Here is an 18,495-nt window from a genome sequence, read left to right on the forward strand (position 1 = left end):
GTGACTGTAGTATCCTCAAATGGACATAAAGGAGACATGAGGCACCCCAAACTTATTTTAGATCCCATAGGGTCTTTATTTTCATACTGTATGCACTCACTCTCATCACTATCTCCTTTGCCATCTTCTCAAGTCTTTACTTGGAACTCCATCCATACACACACACACACTATAGCATCTTGCTTACATTTCTCACATTTTAGGCATCCAGCTGAGGCCTTGGATGGACCCTGTTACACTGAGATGGGCACGGGTAAATGTACAGTCATTTTTAGTGTGGTGACAAAGTAGCTGAACAGGAGAAGAGGATGTGGTTACTTGTGGAGGGAGAACATTGGGTTGAGCACCTGCAGTGAAGCTGATTGGTTTCTCAGGCTCATCACATCTAGACTAAAAAAAAGATATTTAGAAATTAGTTTGACATTGCCATAGCTCAACAGCTGAAAAGCCATCATTAACATACTCCCAGAGATAGCAATGTATACACTGAATGAAGTAGCCTACCCCTCCCAATGTACAATTGTATTAATCAATGAAATAAATGATACACATTCAATTACATTATTATTGTAGACTATGGACTACTCCTGTATCTACCTTGTATAATAACATAATCATTGAATGAAATAGCGTACCCATCCACATTTACAATTGAATTGATCAATTAGATAAATAATACCAGCACATAGTTACATTGTTGTAGAATAGGCTACTACTGTATCCACGCTGTATGCTATATTAAGATACCGTTGTGATATTGTCCGGCATGATTTTAGGTCTTTGATCGAAGTTGCATGTTGTACCTCGTTTCCCTTTTTTCAGTGAAAAAGTAGTTATTTCATTTACAATTTAATGAATCCATTAAATAAATAATACTAGCACATCAAATTACGTTATTGTAGACTAGCCTACTCCGCTATCGACACAGTAAATAATATTGCCTACGTGCTTTTGACGATACGTTATCAACAAAGAGTCATTATTTTCAAATAAACCACATTTGCCGTAGCCTCTCTGGGCTATGTGGGACGCTACCGTCCCACCTGCGGGACACAGCCAGTGAAATAGCAGGACGGCAAATTCAAAACAGCAAAAATTTCTCAAACATACTACTATTTTACACCATTTTAAAGATGCACTTCTCCTTAATCGAACCACGTTGTCCGATTTCAAATAGGCTTTACGGCGAAAGCAAAACATTAGATTATGTTAGTACAGTGCCTAAAAAATAAAAGCCACACAGCCATTTTCCAAGCAAGGACAGGTGTCACAAAAACCAGAAATACAGCTAAAATTAAGCACTAACCTTTGCTCTTCATCAGATGGCACTCATAGGACTTCATGTTACACAATACATGTATGTTTTGTTCAATAAAGTTCATATTTATATCTAAAAAACCCATTTTACATTGGCCCGTAATGTTCAGAAATGCTTTTCCTCCGAAAACTTCAGGTGAATGAGCACATCAATTTATAGAAATACTCATTATAAACGTTGATAAAATATTAAACTGTTATTCAAAGAATTATAGATAAACATCTCCTTAATGCAACCGCTGTGACAGATTTAAAAAAAAAAGCTTCACGGGGAAAGCACACTTTGCAATAATCTGAGTACTGCGCTCAGAAAACAACAGCAGGCAATACAGATACCCGCCATTTTGGAGTCATCTAAAATCATAAATAGCATTATAAATATTCACTTACCTTTGATCTTCATCAGAATGCACTCCTAGGAATCCCAGGTCCACAATAAATGTTGTTTTGTTCAATAAAGTCCATCATTTATGTCCTCTTTGTTAGCGCGTTCAGTAAGCTACTCCAAATGTAGGAAGTGCGCTGAAAATTTCACGACAAAGTCAAAAAAAGTGTCAAACGATGTATAGCATCAATCTTTAGGGCCGTTTTAACATAACAGTTCAATAATATTCCAACTGGACGATTCAAATGTCTTCAAAAATGTAATGGAACACAGCCAACTCTCACGTGAATGCGCGCAATTGAAGCCATGTCCTTTCCTGAGTCAACAACTTCCAACTTCCTTTGTTCGCTCTCTGTTCACCATAGAAGCGAAGCCTCAAACAACTTTCTAAAGACTGTTGACATCTAGTGCAAGCCTTAGGAAGTGCAAAATGAACCCTAAGTCACTGTATACTGAATAGGCCCAGTCTTGAAAAACTACAAACCACTTCCTGGTTGGATTTTTTTCTCAGGTTTCTGCCTGCCATATGAGTTCTGTTATACTCACAGACATCATTCAAACAGTTTTTAGAAACTTCAGAGTGTTTTCTATCCAAATCTACTAATAATATGCATATCCTACGTTCTGAGCCCGAGTAGTAGATAGTTTAATTTGGGCACGTCATTCATCCGAATTTCCAAATATTGCCCCATCACTAAAAAGTTGACACAGTACACCTAAATATTTCCTAATGATCACAACTTAAATATAGCCTACTTACTCTTCAATTGGATCAAGGACATCGTGGTAATTATTTTCCATTGTCTCTAAGGAAACTATCTGGGGAGACACTCAAAATTGCTTCTGCCACTTATAAAAAATATAAATGAATGTCTGTGTTGCCGCCTAGCTCTCAAATACTGTGCCAGTCTCTCACTCTATGAACAGCCACTGCTATCCAGATTCCTTGGGACATCCTTACCCTAATCTAACACTAAACTTAACCAATTTTAAACGTATACTTGATAGACGTATGGACATCCCAAGGATCCCGAATAGCACCTATAAACTCCTTTGAAAGCCGTGGACACAACTCTTGTTGGTTGTCTGATAAGGAATTGGTAACAACAGTCTCTGATTGGCTAACAACATTTAGATCTGTATACAGCGAGATAAAATATCATACCATCCCATGAGGTGTTGAGGGAAAAACTGTCTATAGATTGGGCATCATCTTTTCTAGGCCATTAGCGATAACAGGAAATACACAAGCCGTAGGCCATACTATAGTTCAAGGTAGCTACGTTGGAATGTCTGCTTGCACGGGGAAAATTGTACATTTCTAACAATAATGGTTAAGATTTAATTAATATAAACCATGCACATTATGATTTTCATTAACAAGCGATGCAGGCATCACGCAACGTCAGTAAGGCGTTGGTATCATGTCAGGTGGTACGGTTGCCTAGGCTTATATATATGTCCCTTATCACCCCCATATAATGATTTTTAAATGGACCACCCTTGGCCAGAAATTCATCACTCGTTCATTACGCGATGATTGGTGTTTTCAGCTACCGGTATCTTGTGGGTGCTTTATATACACACTTTATATGTGCTACAATCAATTATGAGTGCATGTCTACTTATATTAAATATAATTATTAATATACGCCTACTGTATGATAGCTAGCAAATTAATTAGCTAACTAACATTAGCCTGCATAGCTGGAACTTCTGAAGGAAAATGTTTTATTTCTACAATTTCCAAAAGATAACCAAACGAAAACATTTACTTTTTACGTAGTAGCATCATTTAACTTATTTGCATTCGTTTTTACTTACACTTGTATTGTGAATTCTCCATTGATGTTGTTTTGAAGTTTTCGCAGACTTTTTTTTTAGCTGATGTACAATCGTCGCGAATTGAATTATGGAGAGTTTCAGGCCCCGGAGTTAACTTAATTGTACACTCGCAAAGCCGACTAAAACGAGGGCTGAGGGGCTTACGTTGCAAACTTCCCTTGCTTGGCTAATCGTTCCGGCACCGACAGAGATGGCCGCCTCGCTTCGCGTTCCTAGAAAACTATGCAGTATTTCTTTGGTTATTTAAAAAAAATTTTTTTTGTTATTTCTTACATTGTTACCCCAGGAAATCTTAGGTTTTATTACATGCAGTCGGGAGGAACTATTGAATATAAGAGCAACGTCAACTCACCAACATTACGACCAGGAATACAACTTTCCCAAAGCGGATCCTCTGTTTGGTCCACCACCCAGGACAATGGATCGGATCCCAGCCGGCGACCCAAAACAATGGCGCCGCAGAAGGGGCAGACGGAGCGGTCTTCTGGTCAGGCTCCGTAGACGGGCACATTGCGCACCGCTCCCGAGCATACTACTCGCCAATGTCCAGTCTCTTGACAACAAGGTAGACGAAATCTGAGCAAGGGTTGCCTTCCAGAGAGACATCAGAGATTGTAACGTTCTTTGTTTCACGGAAACATGGCTCACTCGGGATACGTCATCAGTCGGTACAGCCACCTGGCTTCTTCACACATCACGCCGACAGAAACAAACATCTCTCGCGGTAAGAAGGGCGGGGGTGTATGCCTTATGATTAACGAGACGTGGTGTGATCATAACAACATACAGGAACTCAAGTCCTTTTGTTCACCTGACCTAGAATTCCTTAAAATCAAATGCCGACCGCATTATCTACCAAGAGAATTCTCTTCGATCATAATCACAGTAGTGTATATCCCCCCCCAAGCAGACACATCGACGGCCCTGAAAGAACTTCATTTGACTCTATGTAAACTGGAAACCACAAATCCTGAGGCTGCATTTATTGTAGCTGGGGATTTTAACAAGGCTAATCTGAAAACAAGGCTCCCTAAATTTTATCAGCATATCAAATGTGCGACCCGGGCTGGAAGCATTCTGGATCATTGTTACTCTAACTTCCGCGACGCATTTTAAGCCCTCCCCCACCCTCCTTTCGGAAAATCTGACAATGACTCCATTTTGTTGCTCCCAGTCTATAGACAGAAACTAAAACAGGAAGCGCCCGTGCTCAGGTCTGTTCAACGCTGGTCCGACCAATCTAATTCCACGCTTCAAGATTGCTTCAATCACGTGGACTGGGATTTGTTCCGCATAGAGTCGGACAATAACATTGAATACGCTGATTCGGTGAGCGAGTTTATTAGCAAGTGCATCGGTGATGTTGTACCCACAGCGTCTATTAAAATATTCCCCAACCAGAAACCGTGGATTGATGGCAGCATTCGTGCGAAACAAAGCGCGAACAACTGCTTTAATCAGGGCAAGGTGACCGGAAACATGGCCGAATACAAACAGTGTAGCTATTCCCTCCGCAAGGCAATCAAACAAGCTAAGCGTCAGTATAGAGACAAAGTAGAGTCGCAATTCAACGGCTCAGACACGAGGTATGTGGCAGGGTCTACAGTCAATCACGGACTACAAAAAGAAAACCAACCCCGTCGCGGACCACGATGTCTTGCTCCCAGACAAACTAAACAACTTCTTTGCTCGCTTTTAGGACAATACAGTGCCACTGACACGGCCCGCGACCAAAACCTGTGGGCTCTCCTTCACTGCAGCCAACGTGAGTAAAACGTTTAAATGTGTTAACCCTCGCAAGGCTGCCGGCCCAGACAGCATCCACAGCCGCGGCCACAGAGCATGTGCAGACCAGCTGGCTGGTGTGTTTACGGACATATTCAATCAATCCTTATCCCAGTCTGCTATCCCTACATGCTTCAAGAGGGCCACCATTGTTCCTGTTCCCAAGAAAGCGAGGGTAACTGAGCTAAATGACTATCGCCCCGTAGCACTCACTTCCGTCATCATGAAGTGCTTTGAGAGACTAGTCAAGGACCATATCACCTCCACCCTACCTGACACCCTAGACCCACTCCAATTTGCTTACCGCCCCAATAGGTCCACAGACGACGCTATCGCAACCACACTGCCCTAACCCATCTGGACAAGAGGAATACCTATGTGAGAATGCTGTTCATCGACTACAGCTCAGCATTTAACACTATAGTACCCTCCAAACTCGTCATTAAGCTCCAGACCCTGGGTTTCGACCCCGAACTGTGCAACTGGGTCCTGGACTTCCTGACGGGGCGCCCCCAGTTGATGAGGGTAGGTAACATCTCCACCCCGCTGACCCTCAACACTGGGGCCCCACAAGGGTGCGTTCTCAGCCCTCTCCTGCACTCCCTGTTCACCCATGACTCTGTGGCCATGCACACCTACAACTCAATCATCAAGTTTGCAGACGACACTACAGTGATAGGCTTGATTATCAACAATGACGAGACGGCCTACAGGGAGGAGGTGAGGGCCCTCGGAGTGTGGTGTCAGGAAAATAACCTCACACTCAATGTCAACAAAACAAAGGAGATGATCGTGGACTTCAGGAAACAGCAGAGGGTGCAGCCCCCTATCCACATCGACGGGACAATGGTGGAGAAGGTGGGAAGTTCCTTAGCGTACACATCACGGACAAACTGAAATGTTCCACCCACACAGACAGCGTGGTGAAGAAGGCGCAGCAGCTCCTCTTCAACCTCAGGAGGCTGAAGAAATTCGTCTTGTCACCAAAAACACTCTCAAACTTTTACAGATGCACAATCGAGAGCATCCTCGGGCTGTATCACCGCCTGGTATGGCAACTGCTCCGCCCACAACCGTAAGGCTCTCCAGAGGGTAGTGAGGTCTGCACAACGCATCACCGGGGGCAAACTACCTGCCCTCCAGGACACCTACACAACCCGATGTCACAGGAAGGCCAAAGAGATCATCAAGGACAACAACCACCCGAGCCACTGCCTGTTCACCCCGCTATCATCCAGAAGGCAAGGTCAGTACAGGTTAGAGGTCGACCGATTATGATTTTTCAACGCCGATACCGATTATTGGAGGACCAAAAAAATGCCGATACCGATTAATCGGCTGATTTTTATTTATTCGTAATAATGACAATTACAACAATTGAACACTTATTTTAACTTAATACATCAATAAAATCAATTTAGCCTCAAATAATGAAACATGTTGAATTTGATTTTAAATAATGCAAAAACAAAGTGTTGGAGAAGAAAGTAAAAGTGCGATATGTGCCATGTAAGGAAGCTAATGTTTAAGTGCCTTGCTCAGAACATGGGAACTTATGAAAGCTAGTGGTTCCTTTTAACATGAGTCTTCAATATTCCCAGGTAAGAAGTTTTAGGTTGTAGTTATTATATTATTATAGGACAATTTCTCTCTATACGATTTGTATTTCATATACCTTTGACTATTGGATGTTCTTATAGGCACTTTAGTATTGCCAGTGTAACAGTATAGCTTCCGTCCCTCTCCTCGCTCCTACCTGGGCTCAAACCAGGAACACATCGACAACAGCCACCCTCGAAGCAGCGTTACCCATGCAGAGCAAGGGGAACAACTACTCCAAGTCTCGAGTGATGTTTGAAACACAATTAGCGCGCACCCCGCTAATTAGCTAGCCATTTCACATCGGTTACACCAGCCTAATCTTGGGAGTTGATAGGCTTGAAGTCATAAACAGCGCAATGCATTGCGAAGAGCTGCTGGCAAAACGCACGAAAGTGCTGTTTGAATTAATGCTTACGAGCCTGCTGGTGCCTACCACCGCTCAGTCAGACTGCTCTATCAAATCATAGACTTAATTATAATATAATAAACACACAGAAATACGAGCCTTAGGTCATTAATATGTTCGAATCCGGAAACTATCATCTCGAAAACAAAACGTTTTTTCTTTCAGTGAAATACGGAACCGTTCCGTATTTTATCTAACGGGTGGCATCCCTAAGTCTAAATATTCCTGTTACATTGCACAACCTTCAATGTTATATCATAATTACGTAAAATTCTGGCAAAGTAGTTCGCAACGAGCCAGGCGGCCCAAACTGTTGCATATACCCTGACTCTGCGTGCAATGAACGCAAGAGAAGTGACACAATTTCATGTTAGCAGGCAATATTTCCTAAATATGCAGGTTTAAAAATATATACTTGTGTATTGATTTTAAAGAAAGGCATTGATGTTTATGGTTAGGTACATTGGTGCAATGCCAGTGCTTTTTTTCCACAAATGCGCTTGTTAAATCATCACCCGTTTGTCGAAGTAGGCTGTGATTCGATGAGAAATTAACAGGCACCGCATCGATTATATGCAACGCAGGACACGTTAGATAAACTAGTAATATCATCAACCATGTGTAGTTAACTAGTGATTATGTTAAGATTGATCGTTTTTTATAAGATAAGTTTAATGCTAGCTAGCAACTTACCTTGGCTTCTTGCTGCCCTCGCGTTACAGGTAGTCAGCCTGCCATGCAGGCTCCTCGTGGAGTGCAATGTAAGGCAGGTGGTTAGAGCGTTGAACTAGTAACAGGAAGGTTGCAAAAACAAATCCCCGAATCCCCCCTGAACAAGGCAGTTAACCCCCGTTCCTAGGCTGTCATTGAAAATAAAATGTGTTCTTAATCTGACTTGCCTAGTTAAATAAAGGTGATAAAAAAATCGGCAAATCTGTGGCCAAAAATACAGATTTACCGACTGTTATGGAAACTTGAAATCGGCCCTAATTAATCGGTCGACCTCTAGTACAGGTGCATCAAAGCGGGGACCGAGAGACTGAAAAACAGCTTGTCTGAAGGCCATCAGACTGTAAAACAGCCATCACTAACATTGAGTGGCTGCTGCCAACATACTGACTCATTTCTAGCCACTTTAATAATGAAGAAATGTATCACTAGCGACTTTAAACAATGCCACTTTATATAATATTTACATACCCTACATTACTCATTTCATTTTGTATATACTGTACTCTATTCCATCTACTGCATCTTGCCTATGCCGTTCGGCCATCGCTCATTCATATATTTTTATGTACATATTCTTATTCATTCCTTCACACTTGTTTGTGTAAGGTAGTTGTGAAATTGTTAAGTTAGATTACTTGTTAGATATTACTGCATGGTCGGAACTAGAAGCACAAGCATTTTGCTACACTTGCATTAACATAACATTTTATTTGGACCCCCCTCCAAGATGGCTTCGGGGATTCCCCCGAGGGCATAAGACACGGGTGTGTATTTTTAAGTGTTTGGACCGCAAGCAACATGTGGCCAGAATAATATGCACCTCTCCATGTTTATAGCGTTCTTTATGGGGAAATCAGAGTAGCGCCACAAAACCAACCAGTGGCCGAAATTATATTACACCCGGGTTAGTTTAGAAACAATTATTGACAATGCATGGGAAACTGGTTAGCTGGATAATCCCCCGCGCGAGAGCATGAAGTAATGCAAGAGTTATGGATTTGATACCCACAGGGGACCAGTATGAATAAAAAGTATGAAACTGTATGCACAGATAAGGGCGTCTGCTAAATAACTAGAGTGTAATGTAGCATCTTAGCTAAGCCTAACCGTAACCCTTTTCCTAACCCAAACCTTATTCTCTTAACCTGCCACATTAATTATCCTAACCTGTTGTATTAGTAGGCTTCCTACCATCCAGGACCTCTACACTGCGTGCACAATTATTAGGCAAGTGAGTATTCTGATCTTATCATTATTTATATTCACATTTTCGAACTCCAAACCATATAAACTTGAATGCTTATTGGATTTAATCATTTTCAGGTGATATGTATTTGTGTAATGAGGGAGGGTGTGGCGAAAGTGAATAACACCTTATATCAAGGTGTGCATAATTATTAGGCAGCCTCATTACCTCAGGTAAAATGGGCCAAAAAAGATTTAACTGACACTGAAAAGCCCAAAATGTAAAATGCCTTTCAGACGTATGCGACACTCTTTAAATAGCTAAACTATTGAGGTGTGACCACCGGACAATCAAACGTTTGTTGCGAATAGTCAACTGGGGCGCAAAAAACGCATGGGGAAGAAAAGGCGCAAATTAACTGCAAAAGACTTGAGAAAAATTAAACGTCAAACTACTAGGAACCCATTATCCTCCAGTGCCACCGTATTCCAGAACTGCAACCTACCTGGAGTGTTCAAAAGTACAAGGTGTCAAGTGCTCAGAGACATGGCCAAGGTCAAGAAGACTGAAACAAGACCACCACTGAATAAGATTCACAAGTTGAAGCGTCAAGATTTGGCCAAGAAATACCTGAAGACAGATTTTCAAAGGTTTTATGGACAGATGAAATGAAAGTGATTCTTGATGGACCAAATGGATGGGCCTGTGGCTGGATCAGTAATGGGCACCACTTTGAGTCAGGTGCCAGCAAGTTGAAGGAGGGGTACTGGTATGGGCTGCTATCATTGAGGATGAGGTAGTTGGACCTTTTCGGGTTGAAGATGGACTGAAACTTAACTCCCAAACCTACTGCCAGTTTCTGGAAGATTCTTTCGTCAAACAGTGGTACAGGAAGAAGTCCTCAGCATTCTAGAAGGCCATGATCTTTATGTAGGACAATGCTCCATCACATGCATCCAAGTACTCCACTGCTTGGCTAGCCAGCAAGGGCCTCAAAGATGCCTGAATCACAACCTGGCCCCCTTCCTCACCTGACTTAAATCCTATTGAGAACTTGTGGGCCCTTCTCAAACGTGAGATTTACAGTGATGGAAGACGATACACCTTTTTGAACAGCATTTGGGAGGCTGTGGTTGCTGCTTCAGCTAAAATTGATCGTGAACAGATCAAGAAACTGACAGACTCCATGGATGGAAGGCTCATGGCCAAAAATGTTATATAATTATCATTTTGTGTTACTTATCTGTTACACTTACTCTAAAAATTGAGAATAAACAAGTGAGTTGAGAGAAATTATTTTTGTAATTTAGTTGCCTAATAATTGTGCACACTTATATATTTCCCTGAGAAAGACAAAACTCACTTTTCCTTTGTTAAACATTTGGGATTGACAGAGCATTGTGTGTGTTCAACAATAAAATTAATCCAGAGGAATACAATTTGCCTAATAATTGTGCACGCAGCGTATACCAGGCGGTGTCGGAGGAAGGCCCAAAAAATTGCCAAAGACTCCAGCCACCCTAGTCATAGACTGTTCTCTCTGCTACTGCACGGCAAGCGGTACTGGAACGCCAAGTCTCCTGAACAGCTAATCAAATGGCTACCCGGACTATTTACATTGTCCCCCTCACCCACATTTTTACTGCTGCTACTCTCTGTTTATTATCCATGCATAGTCACTTTACCTCTACCTACATGTACATATTACCTCGACTAACAGGTGCCCCCGCACATTCACTCTGTACCCCCTGTATGCAGCCTCGCTATACTTTTTTTTTGCACATTTAATTATTGCTTATTTGTTTTACAAAGAAAAAATCTGTTTCTTAACTGCATTTTTGGTTAAGGTCTTGTAAGTAAGTGTTTCACAGTAATATATGTTGTATTCTGTGTGTGTGACAAATACAATTTCATTTAGTTCTCCTAACTGCTATGTAACAAACATCAGTATCACCACACCTGCACTGATTACCAATTGCACACACTAACTGCTAATTGTCATTTGGTGGTGTTTCACTCTAGCAGTCTGACTCAGGTGCACATGACTTTAACTAATCAAGGAGAACATTTGAACCTGTGAAGTTGGTTGCCAAACACCAAATAAGCCAAGAAGGCTGTGTTTACACAGGCAACCCAATTATTTTTTTTATACTAATTGGTATTTTGATAAATTACATAAGGTCTTTTCGTATCAGATATTTTTCTGAGCTGATCTGATTGGTCAAAAGACCAAGTGAAAAAATATCAGAATTGGGCCGTCCTAGCAGCAGCATTTGGGAGTCCACCAAGGTGACTATTTATTTTCAGTTGTTGTTTGAGGTAGAGTAATGGGCCTCACTTACACCCTATCTGACTAAATAATGCCATAGAGAAAGAGGTAGGTTAAGGGGAGTTAGCTTGGTTCATTGGAAATGGTAGATATTAATATTGTGTGGTAGCCAGGCTCCGCAAGGGTAGACTCTGAAAATGGAAAAGGTTAATGGGAAGAAGGTTAAAAGCCATGTCCCTGGTGCTTATGCTAGATTGAGGGGAGTCATCACTGGGGTCCCGATATATCTATGTTCACAGATGATGTTGAAGACAATGTGAAGGAAGGCAGTGATTGAGGCCAAAAGGTTGATCAGTAGGAAAGAGGGTCAAAGAAGTGCAAGGTTATCAGTGACGCTGAGGTTTGAGAAAGTCTTGTTGGGAAAAGTACAGATAGGTTTCCTTAATTTCACTATTAGAGAATTTGTCTCATGCACTGCAGTGTTTTAAATGCCAAAGAATGGGGCATGTAGCTGTTCAACGTAAAGGAGAGAAAATATGTGTGGAGGGGCTCATGATTACGGTGAATGTGGAAGCAATGTAAAGGTTAAGTGCAGTAATTGTGGGAGAGAACACTGTGCAACATTTGGCGGATGCCACGTACAGAGAGGCTCAGAGATAAAGGATCAGTCAAGATGTGTCATTTGCAGAGGCCGTAGAACAGATTGTTAGAACTATAGTGTGGCCCATTGGAGCTGACATGGATGTACCTGTAGTTAGTGGACCTACTGTCAGACTGATGGATCTGACATGGATGTACCTGTAGTAAGTGAACCTACTGTCAGACTGATGGATCTGACATGGATGTACCTGTAGTAAGTGGACCTACTGTCAGACTGATGGAGCTGACATGGATGTACCTGTAGTAAGTGGACCTACTGTCAGACTGATGGATCTGACATGGATGTACCTGTAGTAAGTGGACCTACTGTCAGACTGATGGATCTGACATGGATGTACCTGTAGTAAGTGGACCTGCTGTTGGGGCTGGTGCTTCTGATGGTCCTGGCAGGGTTTCGAGGCCTGTTCAGAAATCTTGTGCTCATGAATGTGTGGTGTCAAAGGCCACTTTTGATTTTATTGGTAAGACTATAAATACGACTATGGTTGTGCAAAGCAGAAATGCCAGGTTGAAGGTTGTTGAGACGTCAAAAGAGATATTGGGGTAACAGATGTTACTGTTGAAATTGTGGTTGATATGCTGAACAAGGGTGGAGTGTTTCAGCATGATATAGATCAAGTTTAATGGGGTTGGGAAGGGTTTTTGGGGGATGGTGTGGTAGAAGTTGGGGATATATTTGGTTTAGAGTTTTATTTTCAATGTAGTTCTGAATTGGGCATATCATTATTGATCGTACATTCCAGCACAGTAGGTGGCGGCATGCACTGGTTTGTGGACCGCTATGATATCATAAAGGTGGAGTAATCCCACAGAACAATGACAGTTAGTTATTTCACCGGAGGTATAAATGTGGAGCATCCGCTTGGTGTTTCCACCCACTACCAAATATGTGAGAGAAGGCGGAACGAGATGGATTTTGTCTGACATTCTGCACATTTTCTCATCAATGAAATATTTGATCTCAATACAATTTTTCAGTTCTCAAAACTAGAATATGTTATGAACAGAGTGGACAAAGTTTTGTAGAGTTGACCCTTTTGTAAAAGTTGTTAAATTGCGTTGTTTAGGAGTGCAAAGGCGTATTGCGTTATTGCACGTGCATTTCAGAGCAGTCTTTCCCTAACGGAAATAAGCAGATAGGATCTCGCTAGCTCGTGCTTGGCTCTGCCCACCCCCTTTCTTGTTCTGCCTACTGACTCGTTTGTTCCCATTTTAAACGACAGGCTGTGGTTTATCTTGGTTTAGTTGTAGTACATCTTTGGTAATCCTTTCCCCTTTTGTATCAGTGTAATGGGTTGATATTGTCCATTTGGGGGCAGTAATGCAACATATTGGATGCCAATGCTGTTAAACTCTGAAGCTTACCATAAATGTATTTGTCCAGTAGATCAGTTACAGATCTGACTCACTGTAGGCAACCAGAGTTATTGACTGTACTCTGGACTTGATCATAATAAACATTCTGAAACTGAATGTGATCTTACAAGAAGTGGTCTTATATTGATTTGTCTGCTTTTTTTGTAATTTATTATAGCCTACCAAGAGTCTCCATTGAACAACGCCTAAAACGGGAAGGTAAAATGTACATTTTTGATTTATTCTGTTATAATGCTGTATTCCATGTTTTAGCGTTGTACCAGCAGTGTCCTTCTGCTATAGCCTAAGTGAGAATGCTGGCAGATCTTTTGTCACTAACAACAACATTAACTGAATCTTTATCACACTTTTAGCTATTTGAATCCAAGAAAATGGTGTCTGGTGAGTATAGTTCATTGTTTGGTGTAAGTTTTGGCAATGTAACTGCTTTGTCTAAGAAAAATATTGCATTAGTTAACCATAATAATGATGATGACCCATGTATGCTTGTTCCTCTGTTTAGTATCTGTGATTGCCATGGCAGTTGGAACTGGTAAAGTATCCTTTTATCAATTCTTCTTAGAATGAACAGTTGCAGATACGACTGTAAAAACGGCTAGCTGGAGCCATCTGTGCGATTGGCTGTACATGCCCTCACTTAATGCTGACTCTACTTTGGTCTGACCCCACTACAGGCAATCCGGCAAGAACCAAGCAGATATGTTCACATCCAGAGTTTTACCACCACCCATAGTATTAACACACACACTCTTCAGTTATTTAGGAATAAACTTGTTCTAAAGGGAAAGAAACATGTATAGATATGACAGTATTAATATACATTTGTACATAGATATAAACTCAGCAAAAAAATAAACGTTCCTTTTTCAGGACCCTGTCTTTCAAAGATGATTTGTAAAAATCAAAATAACTAAACAGATCTTCATTGTAAAGGGTTTAAATACTGTTACCCATGCTTGTTCAAAGAACCATAAACAATTAATGAACATGCACCTGTGGAACGGTCGTTAAGACACTAACAGCTTACAGACGGTAGGCAAGTTAGGACACTAAAGAGGCCTTTCTACTGACTCTGAAAAACACCAAAAGAAAGATGCCCAGGGTCTCTGCTTATCTGCGTGAACATGCCTTATGCATCCTGCAAGGAGGCATGAGGACTGCACATGTGGCCAGGGCAATAAATTGCAATGTCCGTAGTGTGAGATGCCTAAGACAGCTCTACAGGGAGACAGGACGGACATCTGATCGTCCTCGCAGTGGCAGACCATGTGTAACAACAACTGCACAGGATGGCAACAACTACCCGAGTTACACCAGGAACGCACAATCCCTCCATCAGTGCTCAGACTGTCCGCAATAGGCTAAGAGAGGCTGGACTGAGGGCTTGTAGGCCTGTTGTAATGCCGGTCCTCACCAGACCTCACCCTCGTGGGCACAAACCCACCGTTGCTGGACCAGACAGGACTGGCAAAAAGTGCTCTTCACTGACGTCACGGTTTTGTCTCGCCAGGGGGGATGATTGGATTCGCGTTTATCGTTGAAGGAATGAGCGTTACACGGAACCCAAACTGGCTGCGCACGTTTGCCATACCTTTATTTTGTCCCCCCACACCAAACACGATCACGACACGCAGGTTAGAATATCAGAACAAACTCTGAACCAATTACATTAATTTGGGGACAGGTCGAAAAACATTAAACCTTTATGGCAATTTAGCTAGCACGCACTTGCTAGCTAATTTGTCATATTTAGCTAGCTTGCTGTTTCTAGCTAATTTGTCCAGGGATATAAACATTGAGTTATTTTACCTGAAATGCACAAGGTCCTCTACTCCGACAATTAATCCACACACAAAACGGTCAACTGAATCGTTTCTAGTCATCGCTCCTCCTTCTAGGCTTTTTCTTCTCTTGACTTTATATTTAGATTGGCAACTTTCATAAGTTAGGTGCATTACCGCCACCAACCTCGTTCGTATTTTAGTCACCCACGTGGGTATAACCAATGAGGAGATGGGAGAGGCAGGACTTGCAACGCGATCTGCGTCAGAACTAGAGGTCGACCGATTATGATTTTTCAGCGCCGATACCGATTATTGGAGGACCAAGATGCCGATTATTTTTGTTTTATAATGACAATTACAAGAATACTGAATGAACACTTATTTTTAACTTAATATAATACATCAATAAAATCAATTTAGCCTCAAATAAATAATGAAACATGTTCAATTTGGTTTAAATAATGCAAAACAAGGTGTTGGAGAAGAAAGTAAAAGTGCAATATGTGCCATGTAAGAAAGCTAATGTTTTAAGTGCCTTGCTCAGAACATGGGAACATATGAAAGCTAGTGGTTCCTTTTAACATGAGTCTTCAATATTCCCAGGTAAGAAGTTTTAGGTTGTAGTTATTAATTTATTATAGGACAATTTCTCTCTATACGATTTGTATTTCATATACCTTTGACTATTGGATGTTCTTATAGGCACTTTAGTATTGCCAGTGTAACAGTATAGCTTCCGTCCCTCTCCTCGCTCCTACCTGGGCTCAAACCAGGAACACATCGACAACAGCCACCCATGCAGAGGAAGGGAAAAAACTACTCCAAGTTTCAGAGCGAGTGACGTTTGAAACGCTATTAGCGTGCACCCGGCTAACTAGCTAGCCATTTCACATCGGTTACACCAGCCTAATCTTGGGAGTTGATAGGCTTGAAGGGGTGGGTATAATTTGTGGAACGTTCCAACAGGAATCTGTTCCAAAAAACGTAAAGTAAAAGGTTGCCAACCAACAACGCATACAAAGTAGCAACGCATACAAACCTAACTAGCTGCCGAATGGGCATCAACTCACCACGTAGCTTATTCTTAATGTTTGTCCATAGGCAATCAGACATGTGAGGACAGACATTTTTCGGAATAAACGTGATGAGTGAAAAACGCAATGAAATAGACCACTCCCTACCCGGTATCTTATTCTGCCGCTATACAATTTTGTATGCGTTGTTTTTTGGAAACCTTGTTATTTACGAAGTTTTTGGAATAGATTCCTGTTGGAACGTTCCACAAATTATACCCACCCAGGTTGAAGTCATAAACAGCGCAATGCTTGAAGCACAGCTAAGGGCTGTTTGAATGAATGCTTATGAGCCTGCTGCTGCCTACCACCGCTCAGTCAGACTGCTCTATCAAATCATAGACTTAATTATAATATAATAAACACACAGAAATACGATCCTTGGGTCATTAATATGGTCGAATCTGGAAACTATCATCTCGAAAACAAAAGTTTTTTTTCTTTCAGTGACATACGGAACCGTTCCGTATTTTATCTAATGGGTGACTAAGTCTAAATATTCCTGTTAGGCATTGATGTTTATGGTTAGGTACATTGGTGCAACGACAGTACTTTTTTCGCAAATGCGCTTGTTAAATCAACACCCGTTTGTCGAAGTAGGCTGTGATTCAATGAAAATTAACAGGCACCGCATCGATCATATGCAACGCAGGACACGTTAGATAAGCTAGTAATATCATCAACCATGTGTAGTTAACTAGTGATTATGTTAAGATATAAAAAACGATCTAAGTCTAATGCTAGCTAGCAACTTACCTTTTGCTTCTTGCTGCCCTCGCGTTACAGGTAGTCAGCCTGTTAATCCTTGTGGAGTGCAATGTAAGGCAGGTGGTTAGGGCGTTGGACTGGTAACCGAAGGTTGCAAAAACGAATCCCCCCTGAACAAGGCAGTTAACCCCCGTTTCTAGGCCGTCATTGTAAATAAGAATGTGTTCTTAATCTGACTTGCCTAGTTAAATAAAGGTGTAAAAAAATATATATAATTTTTTTTTTTTATATATTAAATATCGGCAAATCGGTGGCCAAAAATACCAATTGTTATGAAAACTTGAAATCGGCCCTAATTAATCGGCCATTCCGATTAATCGGTCGACCTCTAGACAGAAATAGAACTGACTTCTATTTTAGCCCTTGGCAACGCAGACGCTTGTTGGCGCGCGAGCAGCGTGGGTGCAATAATTGAATAATATAGATCTCTAAATTTATTTTGCAATGCTCGCGCACATCACGCGAGCAGTGTAGTCAGCCTGTTACACTGAGGCCTGTACTCTGGAGCGAGATTGATTTGGAGGTGGAGGGTCCGTCATGGTCTGGGGTGGTGTGTCACAGCATCATCCGACTGAGCTTGTTGTCATTGCCTGCAATCTCAATGCTGTGAGTTACAGGGAAGACATCCTCCTCCCTCATGTGGTACCCTTCCTGCAGGCTCATCCTGACATGACCCTCCAGCATGACAATGCCACCAGCCATACTGCTCGTTCTGTGTGTGATCTCCTGCAAGACATGAATGTCAGTGTTCTGCCATGGCCAGCGAAGAGCCCGAATCTCAATCCCATTGAGCACGTCTGGGACCTGTTGGATCGGAGGGTGAGGGCTAGGGCCATTCCCCCCAGAAATGTCTGGGAACTTGCAGGTGCCTTGGTGGAAGAGTGGGGTAACATCTCACAGCAAGAACTGGCAAATCTGGTGCAGTCCATGAGGAAGAGATGATGCACTGCACTACTTAATGCAGCTGGTGGCCACACCAGATACTGATTAACTTTTGATTTTGTCCCACCTTTTGTTCAGGAACACATTATTTCGTTTCTGTTAGTCACATGTCTGTGAAACTTGTTCAGTTTGTCTGTTGTTGACTCTTATGTTCATACAAATATTTACACATGTTAAGTTTGCTGAAAATAAACACAGTTGACAGTGAGAGGACGTTTCTTTTCTTGCTGAGTTTATATACATCTCATATCTCTCTCTCTCTCAGGAACAAAGGATATTCACATAGCAGCATATACAAATCAACAAACGTGTATATGAACATCTCTCTAGATAGAGAGAGAGAAACTTACTCTGGCAGGCTAGA

The 18,495-nt window shown here is 41.7% G+C and overlaps 1 protein-coding gene across 6 annotated transcripts in view; it reads left to right on the top strand.

Annotated features, from left to right (window-relative positions):
• Positions 1-18,495, top strand: part of LOC115172696 (interferon alpha-inducible protein 27-like protein 2A) — a 31,025-nt gene that overhangs the window by 11,704 nt on the left and 826 nt on the right. For 3 of the 6 annotated variants that reach the window (XR_003871469.1, XM_029730388.1, XM_029730391.1), the window contains 3 exons: positions 13,722-13,762; positions 13,918-13,945; positions 14,067-14,096. Coding sequence is in view for 5 of the 6 variants with exons in the window: in XM_029730388.1 (XP_029586248.1) it covers positions 13,936-13,945; positions 14,067-14,096 (40 nt within the window). In the remaining variant the exon portion in view is untranslated. Of the gene's footprint in view, positions 1-9,281; positions 9,304-13,721; positions 13,763-13,917; positions 13,946-14,066; positions 14,097-18,495 lie in introns of those variants that run through there. The other 3 variants (XM_029730389.1, XM_029730390.1, XM_029730392.1) reach the window with 3 other exon arrangements.

Source organism: Salmo trutta, chromosome 33 (assembly GCF_901001165.1).
Source record: "Salmo trutta chromosome 33, fSalTru1.1, whole genome shotgun sequence".
NCBI classification, from domain to species: domain Eukaryota; kingdom Metazoa; phylum Chordata; class Actinopteri; order Salmoniformes; family Salmonidae; genus Salmo; species Salmo trutta.